Below are 18,845 nucleotides of genomic sequence, written 5' to 3'. Positions count from 1 at the left end.
CAGTGGCAGAATAAGACGTTCCCCTCCATGCGCAGATCATGGGCAATAAGTTCATCACAGTCTGGTATGACTGCATGGAAGAGTTTTGAAACTTCAGTTTCCATTTTAGATAAACCATAGTTTAGATCTAGGAGTCCAAGTAGACCACAAGTTGAACATGAGTCAACAGTGCAATGCAGCAGCTAACAAGGCCAATGTGATTTTAGGCTGCATCAATAGAAGTATAGTGTCTAGATCAAGGGAAGTAATAGTGCCACTATATTCTGCTCTGGTCAGGCCCCACCTGGAATATTGTGTCCAGTTCTGGGCACCACAATTCAAAAAGGACATTGAGAAACTGGAACATGTCCAAAGGAGGGTGACTAAAATGGTGAAAGGTCTGGAACGACTTGCCCTATGAGGAACGACTCAGAGAGCTGGGGATGTTTAGCCTGGAGAAGAGAAGGTTAAGAGGTGATATGATAGCCCTATTTAAATACTTGAAGGGATGTCATATTGAGGAGGGAGCAAGCTTGTTTTCTGCTGCTCCAGAGACTAGGACCCGGAGCAATGGATGCAAGCTGCAGGAAAAGAGATTCCAGCTCAACATTAGGAGGAATTTCCTGACATTAAGGGCTGTTCGACAGTGGAACACACTCCTTCCTCGGAGTGTAGTGGAGTCTCCCTCCTTGGAGGTATTCAAACGGAGGCTGGATGGCCATCTGTCGGGGATGCTTTGATCTGGATTTCCTGCATGGCAGGGGGTTGGACTGGATGGCTCTTGCGGTCTCTTCCAACTCTATGATTCTATGATTGATTAAGTTTACTACTGAGAGGTGCATATATAAGACTGAATACATCCTAAAAGTGCTTGGCAAGTAAGAGCACACATTTTTTTTTAATTAAAAAAGAAGTAAGACTTAATATGGAGCATCTAGGAGTAGCCGTGTTGGCCATATAACAGATCCAATAACATCTATCAATGATACCTTTCTTGGGCCAATCATTGTGCATTTTGGTTGTTCTAATAAAGGTATCATTGTTTGGTTGTTATTAGATTTAATATGAAGCAGTGTCAGTATGTCCATATGTATACAGTCATCCATTCTGATTTATGGAGGAATCCATTGCAGACCCCTCCCCCGTGAATTGGGAAAATCACCAATATTGGAGCCCCATTGATTACAATGGTGGTGCACTCTGCCGTGTGCACCGTTATGTCCCTTCTGGCTTGCCATCAGAGAGAGACCAAAGGACGTGAATGGCAAGACTGCGAATCAGGAGGGACGACTGTATTTTAAAATACAGAATATGGTATAATATGTTAATACAATTAATGGTTCATTAGATATAAATATATTACATTTCCAACTCAGTTAATATGAAAACACAAATTATTGCTAGACTGGGGAAGAAAAAAAATGGTTTCTCAGATTTGGAATACCTTCCTATGTAACCATCGCCTCTATTTCTTCTATTTTTGTAACTTCAAGAAATAGGATTCACACCTTCAGCATACAGTGACAAGGTGGGAATGGCCCTCCCAAGAAGCAGAATGATGTTACTGTCACAGGAGAGCGACAGTAGGGGACAGCCCAACCATTCCAACTGAGCTAGGTCCCCCTTCTAATCATTCCCTTCCCTTGGAGGAAAGCTCTATGTGTCCCACATGGCTTCCCTTCATCCTCTCATGGCTTGATGGTCTTGGGTGTGCTGGAGGAGGCCATGCCAGTGTCAGTGACAAGTAAAGTGCATCTGCCAGCCCAGTTGGTTTCTGCACATAAAATGAAGGAGGCCATATTCTACTCCTTTGACATGGGTGGCAAAGTGCCTTGGGATGATCCTGTGTCAAGATTAAAAGAAAAGAATACAGAGTTCCCATATTTTAGACAGATGTTTAAGGGGGGGAGGGTCAGTAGGTTAGAATTGCCATGAAAGATTGGGGCCTTGTCTGCATGAGGCAAAAGACCAATTTCACCCCCTCTTTTGGCGTCATCCTATTCAGATTGCACACTCTCCAAATACTAGTTCTGGTGTGGGTAGTCCAAATCCCATCCAGCAAATTCCTGCACCAGAATCGAGGCATTACAAGTTTAACACAAATAAATATAACTGATGGTCACATGTCACTGGGTGCCTCATTCTGACCTCAGAAGGGAGCAAGCCACTGCATCAGTGGATACATGAGGCAGCTTGGTGGGACCAATGTGCATAAAGCCGCCACAGCGTGGAAAAGGAGGTGAGGTAAGGCAGGTTGGGCAGCTGCAGAGCCAGGATACTCTGGGCTGCCTCTGAAATATCTTACCCAGTGCAGACATGGCCAAGCCTGCTGAAATTACTTCTTCTATATATCTATTAATGGAGCAAGAAACTGCAAAATGGTTTCATGGAAAAGCAGTATGTGGCAAGAAAAGAGAGGCAATGAGTCTGAGGCTTACAGTGACAATTCTCAACCATTTCTCTGCACTGCTTCATCCTGAAGAGAACCCACTGCATTTGTCCACCTAAAATTTCCCTTTCAAATGATATCATAAACCAAACCATCCTTCTTTGAACATGAAACCCTCTTTGTGCATTTTCTAGAAGAAAGATACTATGATGAGAATCCTTAAGAATGTTCACAATATGACACAGAACACTTTTTAACTGCATTACTTATCATTTCAACATGCATTCAATTGAATTATAGCAAAGTAGTATGAGATTGGGTTCAACATGCAAATGCCAAGAGAGTCACTCTCTGATTTCATCAAAGACTCTTTGGAATATTGATCTATGTTTGACAATAAAGAGGGGAGGATATTACAGTTGTGCATACCAGTGACTATATTTGAAGGTTAGGGCTAATCTGCACATGATGTGACATTGACACGAAGTGCACAGGAAGACAAGCAATTGAATTTTGGGGGATATCTTGCCAGAACAGTATCCTATTTTCTACCTAGTAAAGCAAAGTTGGTAGGAATGGGGACACTAGCTAGATTGAGTGAGGCAACCCAGCTAGATAGAGATCCCTCCTCTTTTGCAGCCTACAAAGGGCACTATTCCACGAGGGCAGCTCTAGCTGGCTAAGTATAATAGGAATTCTCCAGGTTTATCTGATCTGTGAGCATTTTCAGTCAGGCTAAAAGTGCATTTAGAGGAAGGAAGGAATGCTACTATTTCAGTTGCAATGGTGAGGGAAAGATATGGTAATGGAGGTAAAACCCATCAAGGAGTAAGGGACATCTTGTGGTTATTATTCCTTTTTTCAGTTTACCAACCAATCAACAGATCCCTGGCTGATTTAGTGGAACCCCATTGAAAAGTTATCCTGTTTAATGCCAAGCCAGTGAACAGAAAGAACTGCATGATCTAAGACTTCCTCATGGAAAGCTCCCTTTTCACATATAACTGCGACCTGGTTGACAAGAGGGTGGGAGTTTGTGCTCGCAAAGTTTCTAAGTACAGTAGCAAGTAAGAGCCAATAGAAGGGGAGGTAAGAGTTGTAGTAAGATATCATGAGTCCATACCCTAATGAGATGCATTTTCCAAAAATCTCCAAAGCAGTTAGAAGGGCAAAGAAGCTTGATGAAAAGCCTTCCATTTTAACTGCTACCACCCTGCCCTCAGAGGGAGGCAAGCACAGTTCCACCATGCCTAGACCCAGAGGGAGATGAAGGACTCTCTCTCCACTCCAGCTGCCACCCTGGCCCTGGACAGAATCTATTGGACTTGATTCACTTGCCCAATGCCATTTCCTTCTCCATTTATGTCATGTCTTTCTAGACTGCAATCCTGAGGGTGGGAAACTGTCAGATTAGCAATCTATAAACTGCTTTGAGAGTATTTGTGGCTGAAGAGTGAGTATAAATACTCTAAATAAATAAATGATTAAATAAATAAGATTGGGATTCCATTAGTATATTGTCAAACCATTGCCCAACCTCAGCACTGCCCAACCATCTCCCTGGTAGAGGTGGTCTTGGAGGTGACATTGATCTCCTCCCCTAAAAAAAAAACAATACAACCCATTGTGTTGCGGGATTTTAACTTGCATGCTGGAGCATCTCTACAGGATCACTTCAGGATTTCATGGTTTCCATGGCTACTTCAGTTAATTTCTGGCTCAACTTATATAGCAGGCCACAGCATTGATCTGGTTTTTGGCCACCAGGACAAGGGGGGTTCTGGCGGATCCACAAGAATTTCTTTGTCATGGAGAGATCACTATCTAATAGCGATTATATTTTCTGAGACTCGTAACCTCTGCAGGAATGGGAACCATTTTAAAATGGTCCACCCTCAGAGACTAATGAAACCAGAATGAGCCCTGAATGGTCTTGGAGATTTTCCACTTGCCAGAACTGGTGATTCTGTTAATGCCCTAACTGAACTGTAGAACAGGGAAATGCTCTGTGGAACAGGCTGACTGACCCAATGGATGGCATCCTGTTGTGTGGGTCTCAACTAGAATGGACCTATTCAATCAGTTGTTGAATGGTGAATCAACATTTTGATTCAATAGGTCTACTTTATGTAGAATTAACAATAGGGTTTAGGTTAATATCTCCTAAGCAACTTTTATTTGGGTGCAGAGATTAATTTCTCGGTTAATTGGCTTTAAACAGTGAAAGATTGGCAGAGATCACAAAATGACTGAGCAGAATAATGTAATAGCTTGGAAAAAATACTTTTTGGACTACAACTCCCAGAATTATTTGGTCAGTATGGTCAATTTATGAAGATAGCTTGCTTTTACTAAACTTAATCAAGATTAGCTAAACTTTAGGATTTAGATAACAATCTAAACTATGGTTTATCTAAAATGGAAACTGAAGTTTCAAAACTCTTCCATGCAATCATACCAGACTGTGATGAATTTATTGCCCATGATCTGAGCATGGAGGGGAACTTCTAATTCTGCCACTGGAAGATGAAGTGAGGTTTCCAATGCTGAGTGTGTGTGGATTAACTAGGCTTATTCCTCTAATGCTATAACATGTTTTAGAGTTGCATACAAATACAGTCCTCTTACTCTTCAAAATGCATTTCTCTATCTCTTTCCATTCAGTTTCAGTTGATACAAAATGCTGAGTCTTATGAAGAGAATATATAATCCTGCCTGTATGCATAAAGCCAAGCAAGTTCCGTCATGAATGTATTAGTGGTCAGGGGCTATCTTTTCCCCATAACCACAAAAATATTTCCATATCTGAGATCCTTTGACACTTTTGTTTTTGCTTTATCCATCCAGAGTTAAATATAGTTTCAGTTACATTAGTCTGAGGAGGCAAGACAGAGAGACAGTGAAATAAATTACATCCCATTGATTTAAACTTGCTTAAATCTGGCTGGAGCCCATCTTTTGCTTTTTAAAAACATTCTTTTGAATCATCAAGCTAATGTGAGCCCAAACCATCTAGATATTGTGTGCCCAACCCTATCTAATTTTTTTAAAAAAGTGAATGAATGAATGAATGTATTCTTAGGTTACATTTGCAAGCTCAGTGTAATTTACCATGAGGGTTGACAAACTAGTTCTGTGTCATTGTTTAGTATTTTTTACTGTTAGGAAGAACAAGGTGCCTTTTATACCTGAGATATAGTCAAGTACTGCATCCATCTCAAAGCACACAGAATGCATCAAAATATCAAATATGTTTGATTTGGTTATAAAGATCATTTTTTAGAACCTCACCCACTGCCAAATCGCTACTTTTACAATGAGCAACTACTTCAGGGCGCACTAGAGAACAGCTGAACTAATGAATACTGTCCTATTTGCACTGATATTTAAATGTAACCAATTCTTTAAGTGAAAAAAGAAGCTCTTGTAAATTTACAATTAAAACTCATGTAGTATCAAATTAGAATGATCAAATCACAGTAATATGTAATCATTGAGAATATATCTGGCCTTTAACTCACAGAATCATAGAGTTGGAAGAGACCACAAGTGCTATTCAGTCCAATCCCCTGCTATGCAGGAATACATAAATCACTCTTGATAGCTGGCCATCCAGCCTTTGTTTAAAAACCTCCAAAGGAGACTCTACTACACTCAAAGCAGTGCATTTCACTGCAGAACAACTTTTACTGTCAGGAATTGCTTCCTAATATTTAGATGGAATGCCTTTTCCTGTCATTTGAATCTACTGCTTCACGTCCTAGTCTCTGGAGCAGCAGAAAACAAACTTGCTCCATCCTATATGGCCAACACAGCTACCCCTAGATGATTTTTGGATTTCAAGTTACCGCATTTTAGCTGTCACAGGGGAAGAGAGAGCCAGTGCACTGAGACTTTGCCATCTGAGGCTTCTACCTCCAACAAAAGTAAAACAATGTTATCTAATATTGGCACTGATTGGCATGCTTTACCGCTACACCACCTAAAGTTTTCCTGACATGAAGACTTCTTGAGAAATTCAATGTTCTCTGCCTACATAGGAGCCTGTGGCTTCACAAAGGAAGGAGACATGCTGGATTCCAAGGAAACATCTTCTTTGAATTGCAAGTGGACATTACATTTCCTTGAATTTGAAAATCTCCCAGTGACCACATGGCCAAAGGGGGAGGTGCCAGTCTGCAGATAGCCCTCCCTACTATCTGAACTCAGAAACAGAAAATACAGGCCTATGCCTCCATCCTCAGTTTATAACATCCCTTCAAAAATTTAAGCATCACTATCATGTCACCTTTATGAGAGATACTGTTACTTTCCTCAATCTGGACACTACGCTCCTATTGATGCAACCTAGGCTTGTATTGGCTTTTTTTAGCTGGAACATCACATTGTTGACTCATATTCAGCCTGTGAACATGACCTCCAGATCCGTTTTGTATGTACTATTGTCAAGCCAGGTGTCACCCATCCTATATATTTTTCTGACTAAGTGTAGTACTTTACATTTTCCCCCTTTGAAATTCATTTTCACCCCCCACCCCTTTCTAATCCCATCTCTAATCTTTGCACATTTCTGGAAATACAGTCATCCTCTTCCTGAAAGACAACTGTGAGCTTAGCTATTTCTCTTTTTTTTAAAATGCTGAATTTGTAAACTCATACCAAAAGATCTTTTCAATAGACAATGCCACTTGCACCCAATCTTACAAAATGGCAACATGGAAGTTCAACCATCCTCCACTCCTAGTAGCAAATCTTTTAAGCAGATCCCAAGATGACCATGCGAAGTAGTGGAGCTTATTCTTAACCCCCTAGTTGAAATCCACTGGGGAAAGTAGTGCCATCACTACTTAGGTAGCTCCACTGATTTTGAGATCACTTACATATTTAAATCAAATATTTAAGAAATCTCCATGGGGTTTTCTAGCATTCCCTTGTAACAGTTAAACAAACCTATTTATTCCAGACTCTTTCATTTACTTGCCAGTTCTTCCCTTTCACCAAGAAAAACAAAACAAAACAAACCTTACCTTTCTATCTTGCCAACAGAGGCTAAAGGGTACTAACCATTTGTGAAAATCCTGTATTATAGATTAGTGGTGGGCAACTGTGGGAGGCTAAATGGCCACCCTCCCTACAGCATGCAAAAAAACTGAATCCCCTCCAAACACCCTTTAGGGGATGTGGGGATTTTTTATGATTTTTTTTTGGGGGGGGGGGCATTTTATACTCTGCAGAAACCATTTTACAATACGGAGGGAGCCTTATTAATTCTTTATATATTTATTTAATTTATATTCTGCCTTTCCCTGGCACAGGACCCAAGGTGGCTTCCTGTTTATTTTTTGTTTATATAAAAAAGGCCTCTCCAGGCTATAAAATTATGACACTGGGGGAGGGGAATGCCCCTCACATATCCAGAAGGCTTCTGGAAGCAATTTGTGGCACCTTGTTTTGCAAGAAAGCTTTTTTTTCTTTTTCTTTTTTACATTTGTTTTATACATTACTGCCCATGGGAGGTCAGAAAACAGTCCCAAAGGTCCACATACAGACCTTGGACAGCATTTTGCTCATCCTTGATGTAGATAGATGTATCATTTTGTACCTGGTGTTTGTGGATGTTTGCAAGCCCTCCTGATCTGCATTTGCAAATGATTGCCAGCTTAATCCAGTCTAACTCGTTTCCTGCTTCGGGAATACTGTATTTTTTAAAGTTGTCCTAGGACCTAAGATTAAAATTTGAAGTGAAAAATATTAAAATAAATACAGATGGATATAGACTCACCATTTTCTGGCTGGTCCTTAATATCAGCTTCACTTGGCTGGCTTGGACTTTCAGACTGACTTGAATCTAAAAAACATAAAGACGCCCCAAAATTATAGGAATCAACTGCAGACTGGTAACAAATGTTCAGAACTTCAGAGTTCAAATGAAATATATTAAAATCTACATTTTTCTTCAACTAATAAGACGGAAAGCAGGTAAACTAATATCTCCCCACTTTTTAAAAACATGGAATTATAGCACTGAAGTCATGACATGACCTCTTACTTCTCAATCCTTGTATAAGAAATTATTTTTTGAAAAAACTTCAGAAGATATTCATCTGAAATACAAATTACTGATTTGGTCAGATTTATTAAAACTGTGCAGCCAGCCAGAGAGTTTGGTTTTGTAGTCCACTGTTGTGCTAGTGAACATAGTAGTCCCTAATACTGTAATATTGTCATGATTATTCAGTATGCTAGCAGTTTGCTGTTAAGACATTAACCTTTTCATGTTCACATTATTAAGTACTTTTGGCAGAATGAAAGCACAGACTTAACAAGGTACTATATATAGTTCACGGAATATTATGAATGAATTTCATCCTGAACAAAAGGGGTCTGAATGTCAGCATTTTCTCCGTCCAAAAACTCTATTCACCCAAAACAAATACATCAGTTTTTGGCAATGTACAATGCATATGAGCACCACAGCAGGTGGCAAACAGGTAAATCTCTCAGTCCCTACACTACAGTTGTGATCCACACTATGGCTTCTCCGCTTATTTTGGGATGAAAAGCTCACAATTTGACTGGGGGAAGCATAGCTGATAGCCACATCTTTAAAAATAGGATTGTCCAACACTGTTTTTTAAACCATAAAACAATAAATAGACCAGTCCAAACAAGTTCTAGCGATTATAAGACAGCAACAAAAATTCAGAAATTCAAAAATTCGGCCTGAGAGGGAGTTCACCAGGTAGGTCCATCTCCATCAGGACTAGCCTGGAAGAAGGAAGAGCCCTCCCTCCAATCCATCTGCCTTGGTCCAGGCCTCAGAGGGAGAGAAGAACCACTGGACCTCATCCCCTTTCCCTCCACCATTCCCTTCTCCTTTTGTTTCGTGTCTTTTAGATTGTAAGCCTGAGGGCAGGGAACTGTCCGATTAAAAATAATAATTGTAAGTCGCCCTGAGAGCCATTAGGGCTGAAGGGCGGGATATAAATACCTAAATAAATAAATAAATAAACAAAAATTCAGAGTAAAATGAGCATCTAAAGCTGAAATCATAAGTACATTTAGATGGATGTAAGCAGGGTAAATAGAGGTAAGGAATTTTTTAAAAAGATGCACATGGCCATGTAATTCCTGATAGTTATTTGACACCATCCTCAAGTATATATGCCCCAGTCAACTGATGATAACAATTCAAAGTGGGTTTTAGTCCATTAAAATTTATGCCACACACTTGTGCAGTGCCAAAGGACTTCCTTCCTTCCTTCCTTCCTTCCTTCCTCTTTCTTTCTTCCTTTCCTTCATTCTTCTATTACTTTACATGTAATATTTTGAGGTATTTTTAAAAGTTCAGAAAAAAAATTAGGTTGTTTCTTAATGTTTCAAAAGCTACCCTCTACCACACAGAGACATAAAAACATACAGTGAGGAAAAAACATTTCCCCACACAATTGCCTTACTTCAAAGATATATAAAATGGAACACAGAAGAGTTTGGGAAACCAAAGGGAATCAATATGTAACACAAAACAAAATAACCCCATCCACTCTCATACAATAACTTTGAATTAATAATGGATTGCCATCCTGTTTTCCTTTCCATCCCCTCACTCCCCCTTGCACTTGGTTGTATTTACCAAGTTGAGATCTGCAAACAGAAAAATGTCAGTGTGAACCTGAAGAAATGTAATAAAGATTCTAAGCGTGGGGCACTGGGTATCATACTTTATATACAGTAATTTATATCTGTAAAGAAAGCCTTTAGATTTGGTGCTCAAACCAGGATACAGTGGATTGCAAAGGACAGATTTAGTAACTGGGCCTCTGTGGAGATGTCTTCCAAATGTCAACCTAGGTAAATTCCTAATTGTTAAAAAGTATCTTCTTTCTGTAAAGTTAACCACAGCTTCATGGTACTTTTCTTTTCAAGACACAGTTTCATCCGATGATGTGTGATTACCTATCCCAAGAATTCTATGCACTTTGGTTGAACTTGAATCCTGAATCATGTGGAAGTTAGCATTTTCTCCTGGTCTTTCCCATTAGTTTATCTGATTGATTTACATCTCATCTATTGGGATGTCATCAATAAAGACAATGACTTCTTTAATACCCCTATGAAGATTCTGTCATCTTCCTTTTAAAGGTTTTAGAACCTGTTGTAATTCCAAATTTCAAGTTCTGAAAACAAAACAAAAAGCTCAAAGGTTGTGATAAATTTCATTAGCTTAGCACTCTGGTTTTCAGTTTGATGTCATATTGTGAAGAAGTTCTTTAATGTTGGAAAAAACATATTTTATCTGACTTTCATCAAACTCCCCCATCTATTCTTAATACATATATTTCCTCACTTTTCTTGATGACTGGATCCACTGGTATTTATCATAGAATCATAGAGTTGGAAGAGACCTCAAGGGCCATCCAGTCCAACCCCCTGCCATGCAGGAAATCTAAATCGAAGCATTCCCCCACAGATGGCCATCCAGCCTCTGTTTAAAGACCTCCAAGTAAGGAAACTCCACCACTCTCAAAGAGAATGTGTTCCACTATATGTTACCTGGAAACTGAAGGGGTAGACACCAAACCTGAACAGAGCTTCCAATGACAAAAGCAGTTGTGTCAGCAGAGCCACCGTACTGGATAGTTGCCCATGGGTTTAGAGAAAGAAGGTGCCCAAATGTTTCCAAATATTCTGTGTCCTTGATCAAACTCAGACACTGAAAATCAAATCTGAATCATAAGAGTTCCTCACTGCTATAATATGTATCATATAATTTGTAAGTGATAAAAATGAAAGAATTTTCATCTACACTTAAATTTAATCAACACTCAATACATATTCTGGTTAGCAATTAATTTAATTTTCTTCTTCCTGTATCATAGAATCATAGAGTTGGAAGAGACATCAAGGGTCATCCAAGTCCAACCCCCTGCCATGCAGGAACACAGAATCAAAGCACTCCCGACCGATGGCCATCCAGCCTCTGTTTTAAACTGCCCACAAAAGGAGACTCCACCACATTCTGAGGGAATATGTTCCACTGTCAAACAGCTTTTATTATCAGAAAGCTCCTCCTAATGTTTAGGTGGAATCTCTTTATGTGTAGTTTGCATCCATTGCTCCGTGTTCTAGACTCTGGAGCAGCAGAAAAAAAGCTTACTCCTTCTTCAGTATGACACCCCTTCAAGGCCTATCATATCATTTCTTAACCTTCTCTTCTCCTGGTTAAACATATGCAGCTCCCTAAGTCTCTCTTCATAGGGCATGGTTTCCAGACCCTTTACCATTTTGGTTGCCCTTCTCTGAACACACTCCAGTGTCTACATCCTTTTTGAATTGTGGTGTCCAGAACTAGACACAGTATTCCAGGTGAAGTTTGAGAAAAGGAGAATAGAATGGCACTATTACTTCCTTTGATCTAGACACTATATTTCTATTGATGCAGCCTAGAATCTCATTGGCCTTTTTAGCTGCTGCATCACACTGTTGACCCAGGTTCAACTTGTGGTCTACTAGGACTCCTAGATCCCTTTCATATATAGTCTTGTTAAGACAGGTGTCTCCCATCTTATATCTATGCATTTCATTTTTTCTGCCTAAGTACTTTACATTTCTTCCTGTTGAAACTGTTATCTTTAGCTCAGCTTTTGAATCTATTAAAGTCATTTTGAACCTGTCCTCTGGGAATTAGCTACTCCTCCTAATTTGGTATCATCTAAAAATTTGATAAGCCTGTCCTCTATTTCTTCATCCAAGTCATTAATAAAGATGTTGAAAAGCACTGGTCCCATTTCAGAACCTTGTGGCACCCAACTAGTCACTTTTCTTCAAGTTGGGGAGGAGCTATTGCTGAGTACCCTTTGGGTTTGGCTGTTCATCTAATTACAAATCCACCCAACAGTTGCATTGTCTAACCCACATTTTACTAGCTTGTTTGCCAGAATATCATGGGGGCCTTTGATGAAGGCCTTACTGAAATCAAGATATGCTACATCTACAACATTCCCTTTATCTACCAACCTGCTAGTCTAGCACAAAATGGTACACATAGGCCTGTTACAGACTGCATGCCTCTTTGGAGGTATGCTATTTAAATGATGCATGGGTCCTAAGAGTCCGGAGGTCGTGCCAAAGCCACACTCCATTCCTAAGCACCGGAGTGCAGCTTTTGGTGCAGCTTCCGGATTCTTAGGATGCATGCATCATTTAAATAGCATATCTCCAAAGAGACCCAAAGCAGCTTTATTTTGACAGTGTGTAACAGGCCAAAGAGATAAAGGACTTTATCACAACACCAAGTTGTCTTGCAGCAATTGCATTTTTTAAAGAAACAGAAACATACTTGGATGGGAACAATTATCATCACCTTTCTCTGCGATTGTGCTACGTTACTGTTCTGGTGATATACAGTAGTGGTATCACTATTCTGCACTACCTCACTTATTATGCTGGTGTTGCTTTTGTTATTCTTATTTATTATTCATTTTTTAAAACTGAGTGTTTACTGTGGCAGATTTATTATTTAGATTTCAAACCCCCCTTCTCTTTTCCACCCATCTTTGTTGCTACTACTTCTCCTCCTCTACATCATGTCTTAGAATGGGGCCGGGGGGCGGGGGGAGAACTTGCCACCTACCATCTCCACCCACAATGCCTGAATCAATAATAATAATAATAATGATAGTTTATTTTTACCCCACTTTTCCAATGTGATCAAAGCGGCATACAGAATATCAATAAAATACATTACAATACATAAAACCATTACACAGGATTAAAAAGAACAATACTCAGCCAGCTGAGTGGGGGAATCCAAAAACATTACAAGAGTTGTGCCAGGTGGAGGGCGAAAACCATATGATCAACAGTCATGGGGGGAAAGCTTGGGAAAAGAAGGAGGTCTTAAGATTCTTCTTAAAAAGATCCAAAGAAGTGGTGGAGAGGAGCTCGTCAGGGAGATTGTTCCATATTCTTGGGGCCAAGATGGAGAAGGCCCATTGTGAGGTCCTCACATAACGTGCATTTGGGACCTCCATCAAATTTTTCCCTGCTGACCTGAGTGTGCGGGGCGGATTATATGGGGAGAGGCGGTCCTCCAAGTACCCTGGGCCCAAGCCATTTAGGGCTTTATAGGTAATAACCAACACCTTGTATTGAGCCCGGAAGCAAACAGGCAGCCAATGAAGATCTTTCAAGACTTGAATCAAGACTTCAATACAAGCTTCCCTCCCTTCCTCACTCTCTGGTAGAGTAGCTGGTAGTCCCCCTTCCATAACCCTTCCCAAGATGATTATACTGTATGGTGGTGGTGGTGGTGGAAACCTGTGAAAGAAACTTTTGCAAAAAGTCACACAGTCAAAAATGAAGTAGATAGACGAACAGGTGAGAAATAAATTACTTCACCATCCCCAAAGATTTAAGGAAAATGGGAGGGCACAAATCAGGAGGAAACATTTGGATATCATTGCATGTGAAAGCCCCATTTTCTGGGAAAGAACCTCTATATAAAAGAGTCACAAGGCTGGATACACAGCAGAAAAAAGCAAAAAGCAAAAAGAAGAGGAGGAGGAGGAAGAGGAGATGATGACGATGACAGTGGCACTGTCTATGGTGAATAATTCATTTTTCAACCATTTATATCCAGGCATAAGAAAAAGCACCTCGGATCAGTGAAGGCAGAGAGAGAGAGAGAGAGAGAGAGAGAGAGAGAAGAAAACCACACAACTTCACAACTGCAGCAGAACACGATTACACCACAAACAATAGTTCAACAGCAGTGATTCTGCATCCAAGCAATTGACAGATTTTCCCTATAAATGACAAGATGCATTCCACCAACAATTGAAATGCAAAGCAGCAACAGGAGAGACACAATGCTGTGTGATAAATATCAGCCAAAGATGCTACTATCCTGCTGTAATTCTGAATTAGAGCCTTGTATGATAAAGTCCAAAGAATCAGGGAAAGCTATACTCTACTATCTATAAAAATTAAGGTTCTGATGGAACTATATAATAGTATTCTAAATTGGAGTCTGCCTCTAGCCAAATTTTACTGCAAAAAGGGTAGATAAAAACATAAATAATTACAAAATTGTTACAAAAAGAACACAGACACAATATAATAATTTTAAAATCTCCTTAATTTCATTTGAAGAAAGTTAAGCACCTACATAATTCTCCCATCAAAACAACTGGGATTTAAAGCGGATTATGCAGAGTGATATTAAAAAGAGACGTTAATTTACTACAGATGGAGCTAGAGGCATTATATTGAAGAAAAATTTAGAGTTGGAGAGATATTTTAGTCCAATAATTTATTTTCAGGAAACTTTTGCTGGTAAGTTTCATCAAAACTTAAATGTCAAAGAGCTTTGCATTGCTTTGCTTTCCTTTATTTTGGGGAGTGAGAAGGAGTAAGAAATCTATAGAAAGGGATACAAATTAGCTGCAGTTCTATAGCAATGCTCCTCAGAGATTGCAGTGTGGGATTGCATTGGGGCTACTAAAATATATAATTGTTGAAATAATTCCCTAATTTGATTAATATACTGGGAGAAAAACGGGGACAGAGAATCCAAACCTTTTGATAGAGCATCTGATTTCATGCTCAGGTTTTCAGAGACTTTTTAGCCCTTAGCCAGGATTTCTTGCCTTTCACAGGCACAGTAATACTATATCAAAATCCTAACTCTGATCCTGAAACTTTATCAGTCTCTAAAAACCGCAAAAAGCTGTAGGTTTTTCTCTCTCACTAAAATGGAAACCTTTTGACCTTTTTAAAAGAATCCAAAGAATGCTACTGTCTAGTTTTTCACAGAAGTCTTGGGGATATGTGGGTAGAAAACTCATAAATCTGTTCAAATAACTGCAGTTGGGAAAAGGGATCCTGGGGAATGAAAATTATAAATAAAGAGTTACAGCACACCATAACTGGAATATTAACACAGAAGAGCCATAGTGGTTATTTTAGTCATAGGAATAAATTATTTTATCATTGAATACAGTGTATGAAATGTCTCCACTGAAATTATTAGAGGAAGGACGAGATGTGAGATGTTCACATTCCATATTAACTTTTATCTGCAGCCTTTAACTACCATTGGCTCTTTCATGGGTGAAAGTTATCCAGTGTTGTTTTTGAGTGACTACAATCATACAGAATCTGAGTGTGAGGAAAACTCCTCAGTGAACCCAGAGGGAACTAAATAAACTTTTTAAGGGCTGGGGCATACACACTGCAGAAGAAATGGAAAAAACCTGGAGAAAATATCAGGGTAGCACATTGTTTAATGAGCGCACTCGGAGGCAGTATCTTTTGTGAACCTATCACTATCATCATCATCATCATCAATGTCATCATCAATATCCCACCTTTCTTCCAATGAGTTCAAGGTGGTATACACAACTGCTTCAGGGCCACTCAGGGGCTGTACAGACAGCCTGTAAGAGGCGGCTATATGCCGCCCCTGAAAGCACTGGGTTGTGGATGCGGCAACCACATGCCACACCTGCTGCAAAAAGAACCTGCAAACGGTGGGTACTTTTTCCACCCTGGAAAGGGCATCATAGGCACTGCACTGCGGCGTTATGATGCCCCTTTGGTGCTGCATCATGGTGTACACCATGTGAATGGGCACATGCAAAAATGCCTTTGAAGACTACTTGGAAGTTTCAGCAAGTATAAAATAGGCTCGAAAGACTATTAGCAGGACCAATTGTGGGAATGTATCTCACAGTTTTTCAAATATTTCCACTGGTTACCAATCCATTCCCATGCTTATTTCCAAGCTTCCCTTGGATACCTGTCATGGCTTTAGATTACACTACTCTCATTACCTCCAAACATCTTTGAAAATGGTGAGAGGAAGTGACATGGCATCATTTCTAGTCACCATTCTGAGATAGAATGCAGAGAAAAATACAGAGCTTGCTGTAAGAATGGCCTGCAGGGGGACTTGTCCATGCAGTGTGCAATCCTGAATTATTTGTTATTAGTCCAGAGACCCAAAAGAGATGAAAGCTCTCAGGCGAACATAAATTCTTCCAATCCGGGATGAGGCACAGCTTTCCCAGGAAAACATCAGAAAAGCAGAATGCCTGAGGATACTCCAGAGCTACTTTCTAACAGACCTCATTAAAGATACCAAGTTCTCTCAAGCCTTTGGTCTCATGGGAAATGACAACAAGTTCTGGGAGTTGAACTTCAACAGCCACAGTTCTGGAGCAACAGCTTGAGATGGGCATTTGGAAATGTTAGGTGGAAAAATATTTCTCTTTCTTCCCTACCTATTAACTTGATCAGGTTTCTATCAATAGTGTAGATACTGATTTACCTGATTTTTTTCCTTTCAAAATCCTTAGCTTCCCTGCCACAACACTTCTCAGGCCTGAATCCAATTGCTAATTCCATCTAGTGTAGTGCTACTGAATTAACTGCTAAATGTAGGCAACTACACCTGAAGCTATAATACACCATAGTGAGAACACTTATATAAATCCTATTGATTTAATGTATCTACTCTAGTTGGAACTATTAGGAGGATTCAGGCCCTAGTCCTTTCTTTTTTAGCAATTATTTTGTATCCTATCAACTCCTGAGAAAAGGGTTCTACATTGTGGTAAAATCGCAGCAACCCAGACTCATTTTTCTGAGAGGGCTCCTAATTCCCATACACTGGGAAAGAGATTATCGTTGATAATGGAAATGTAAATTAAAGCTTGCTGTTGTTTATTCCAGACAGACATTTGTGTGTTAAGTCTGTTTATCAGGCAACACTCTGTCTAAGCCAGGAAGCAGTCAGCCTTTGTGAGAAGATGTATGCAAATATATTTCCCAAGAGTCCTTGCAGCAAACTTTTGTAGCCAATCTATCCCAACCTCCCACTCCTTGTTACTTTACCAGTAAAATTGTATTAAGCCAGCCCAAAAGCAAATGAGCAAAAACAACTAGCTAGACTATTCTGATGAGCATGAATAAAACCAAAACATGTGCGCACAGTCTGCTGCCCTTTATTCTAAGCAGACTTTGTGTATTACATCTGTTTAGCAAGCAATACTTTGTCTGAGTTGTCAGGCTTTGTAAAAAGAGGTTCCCAGAAACTTCAAGGTAAATGTTATGCACAAAAGATCCTCATTACAATCTATAACACACAAATCTATATAGAATATTATTGGGATTATTAACAGGACTCTCAATAACTGTATAAAGTTGAGCTTCACTTTAATTTATTCTAATTTCTGCATGAAGAATGTACTGGTACTGACAGGCTACATTTTTGGAGAGAAAATGTTGCCAACTTTTGACATACTTTAAAATGTTTGCTTTCAAAACGTTTGTTCACTTAGTTTCATCGCTAGACCACATTTCTTTTGTAGCTTCATACATAAATTTTTGACTTGATTGAAACTGTCATTAAAAATTTCTTCTAAAAAGTATTCTTAAATGTTACTCTGTTCTGCTTTTTAAGAGTGAAAAAAATTCAACGGCAAAGGAGAACAAAAAATCTGTTACCCAGAGGAATTAAAACCCAGGTTTTCTGGTCTACCCTCCCACTAACCAAAAATAAACATTTTAGGACTTCACTTGTTTGTATTCTCTTCACTGGGCTTGTATGCATCAGCAGCTAAAAACAAAGAAACTTTTAGCTGCTCAGACAAAATGCAGAAGCTCTCCAAACGACAAAGCAAGGGGAGGGGGCTGGGAAGCATTCAGAAAGTCTGACAGTCCATTCAATATACGGATGATGGCCATAATGCATCCAGGGTCCCCTTGCTAATTAAATATGCATTGGCACAGTTTTGATCGATGCGAGCCATGGATCCGATGACACACCTGCAAAATCGTGAGCCCAGCGCTCCCAGGGAAAAAAAGGGGGGAAAATACAGCCTGTCTCCTTATCTTTGTTTTCAAAGGCTCTCAATTTCTGTGCTTAGATATCTAATTTAATTCTCTCACCCCTCAGCAAACTGGATTAGGAAAGTCAATACTGCCTTTGTGCATCGACAGGAACACACAGCTTTCCTTTTATTCAATTTAGCCATGACCTTTAGACAAAGATAATGACAACTGTCTAAAAGAAAGGTACAGCTTCAAGGAAGGAGCTCTTGAGGGGGCCCCCCTTCAGTCTCCTGCAGTTCCACCACTCTGGTCTGTCTACAAGCTAAGCTTTCGCACAAGGAACCAACACTGAGCTGGTGCCTGAAAGCACTTAATATTGCCACAGGCAACTTTGTTGTTCAACACCCAACTTCTGGACTTGGACTCACTTTCTAACTCGTTGCCAAGAAAAAGTAGTAGCTACTTGGACAGGATGTTGTTTTAGTGGCTAGGGTTTTAAAAAAGAGATGGCAGTTGGCTGATAGGCTTTATAAAAACAAGACAAAGCAAATGCCAGGACATGTTGGCTGTCGGGAAGGTAAGAACACCCAAACCATTGCATCACTGGGTGAATTATAAGGAAAGATTCTGCCCAAAATAT

The 18,845-nt window shown here is 39.7% G+C and overlaps 1 protein-coding gene across 8 annotated transcripts in view; it reads right to left on the bottom strand.

The window, feature by feature from the left end:
• Positions 1 to 18,845, bottom strand: part of NFIA (nuclear factor I A) — a 573,426-nt gene that overhangs the window by 161,109 nt on the left and 393,472 nt on the right. For 6 of the 8 annotated variants that reach the window (XM_089515284.1, XM_089515288.1, XM_089515283.1 and 3 more), the window contains exon 3: positions 8,151 to 8,216. The exons of the other annotated variants lie outside the window; for them this stretch is intronic. In XM_089515284.1, coding sequence (XP_089371410.1) covers positions 8,151 to 8,216 — 66 coding nt within the window. The remainder of the gene's footprint in view (positions 1 to 8,150; positions 8,217 to 18,845) is intronic. 8 annotated transcript variants of the gene reach the window in all.

Source organism: Sceloporus occidentalis, unplaced genomic scaffold, assembly GCF_023333645.1.
Source record: "Sceloporus occidentalis isolate IW3139 unplaced genomic scaffold, rSceOcc1.0.p SCAF_3, whole genome shotgun sequence".
NCBI classification, from domain to species: Eukaryota; Metazoa; Chordata; class Lepidosauria; order Squamata; family Phrynosomatidae; genus Sceloporus; species Sceloporus occidentalis.
The sequence above is the reverse complement of the archived record's forward strand: the minus strand, read 5'-3'. Positions and strand labels throughout refer to the sequence as shown.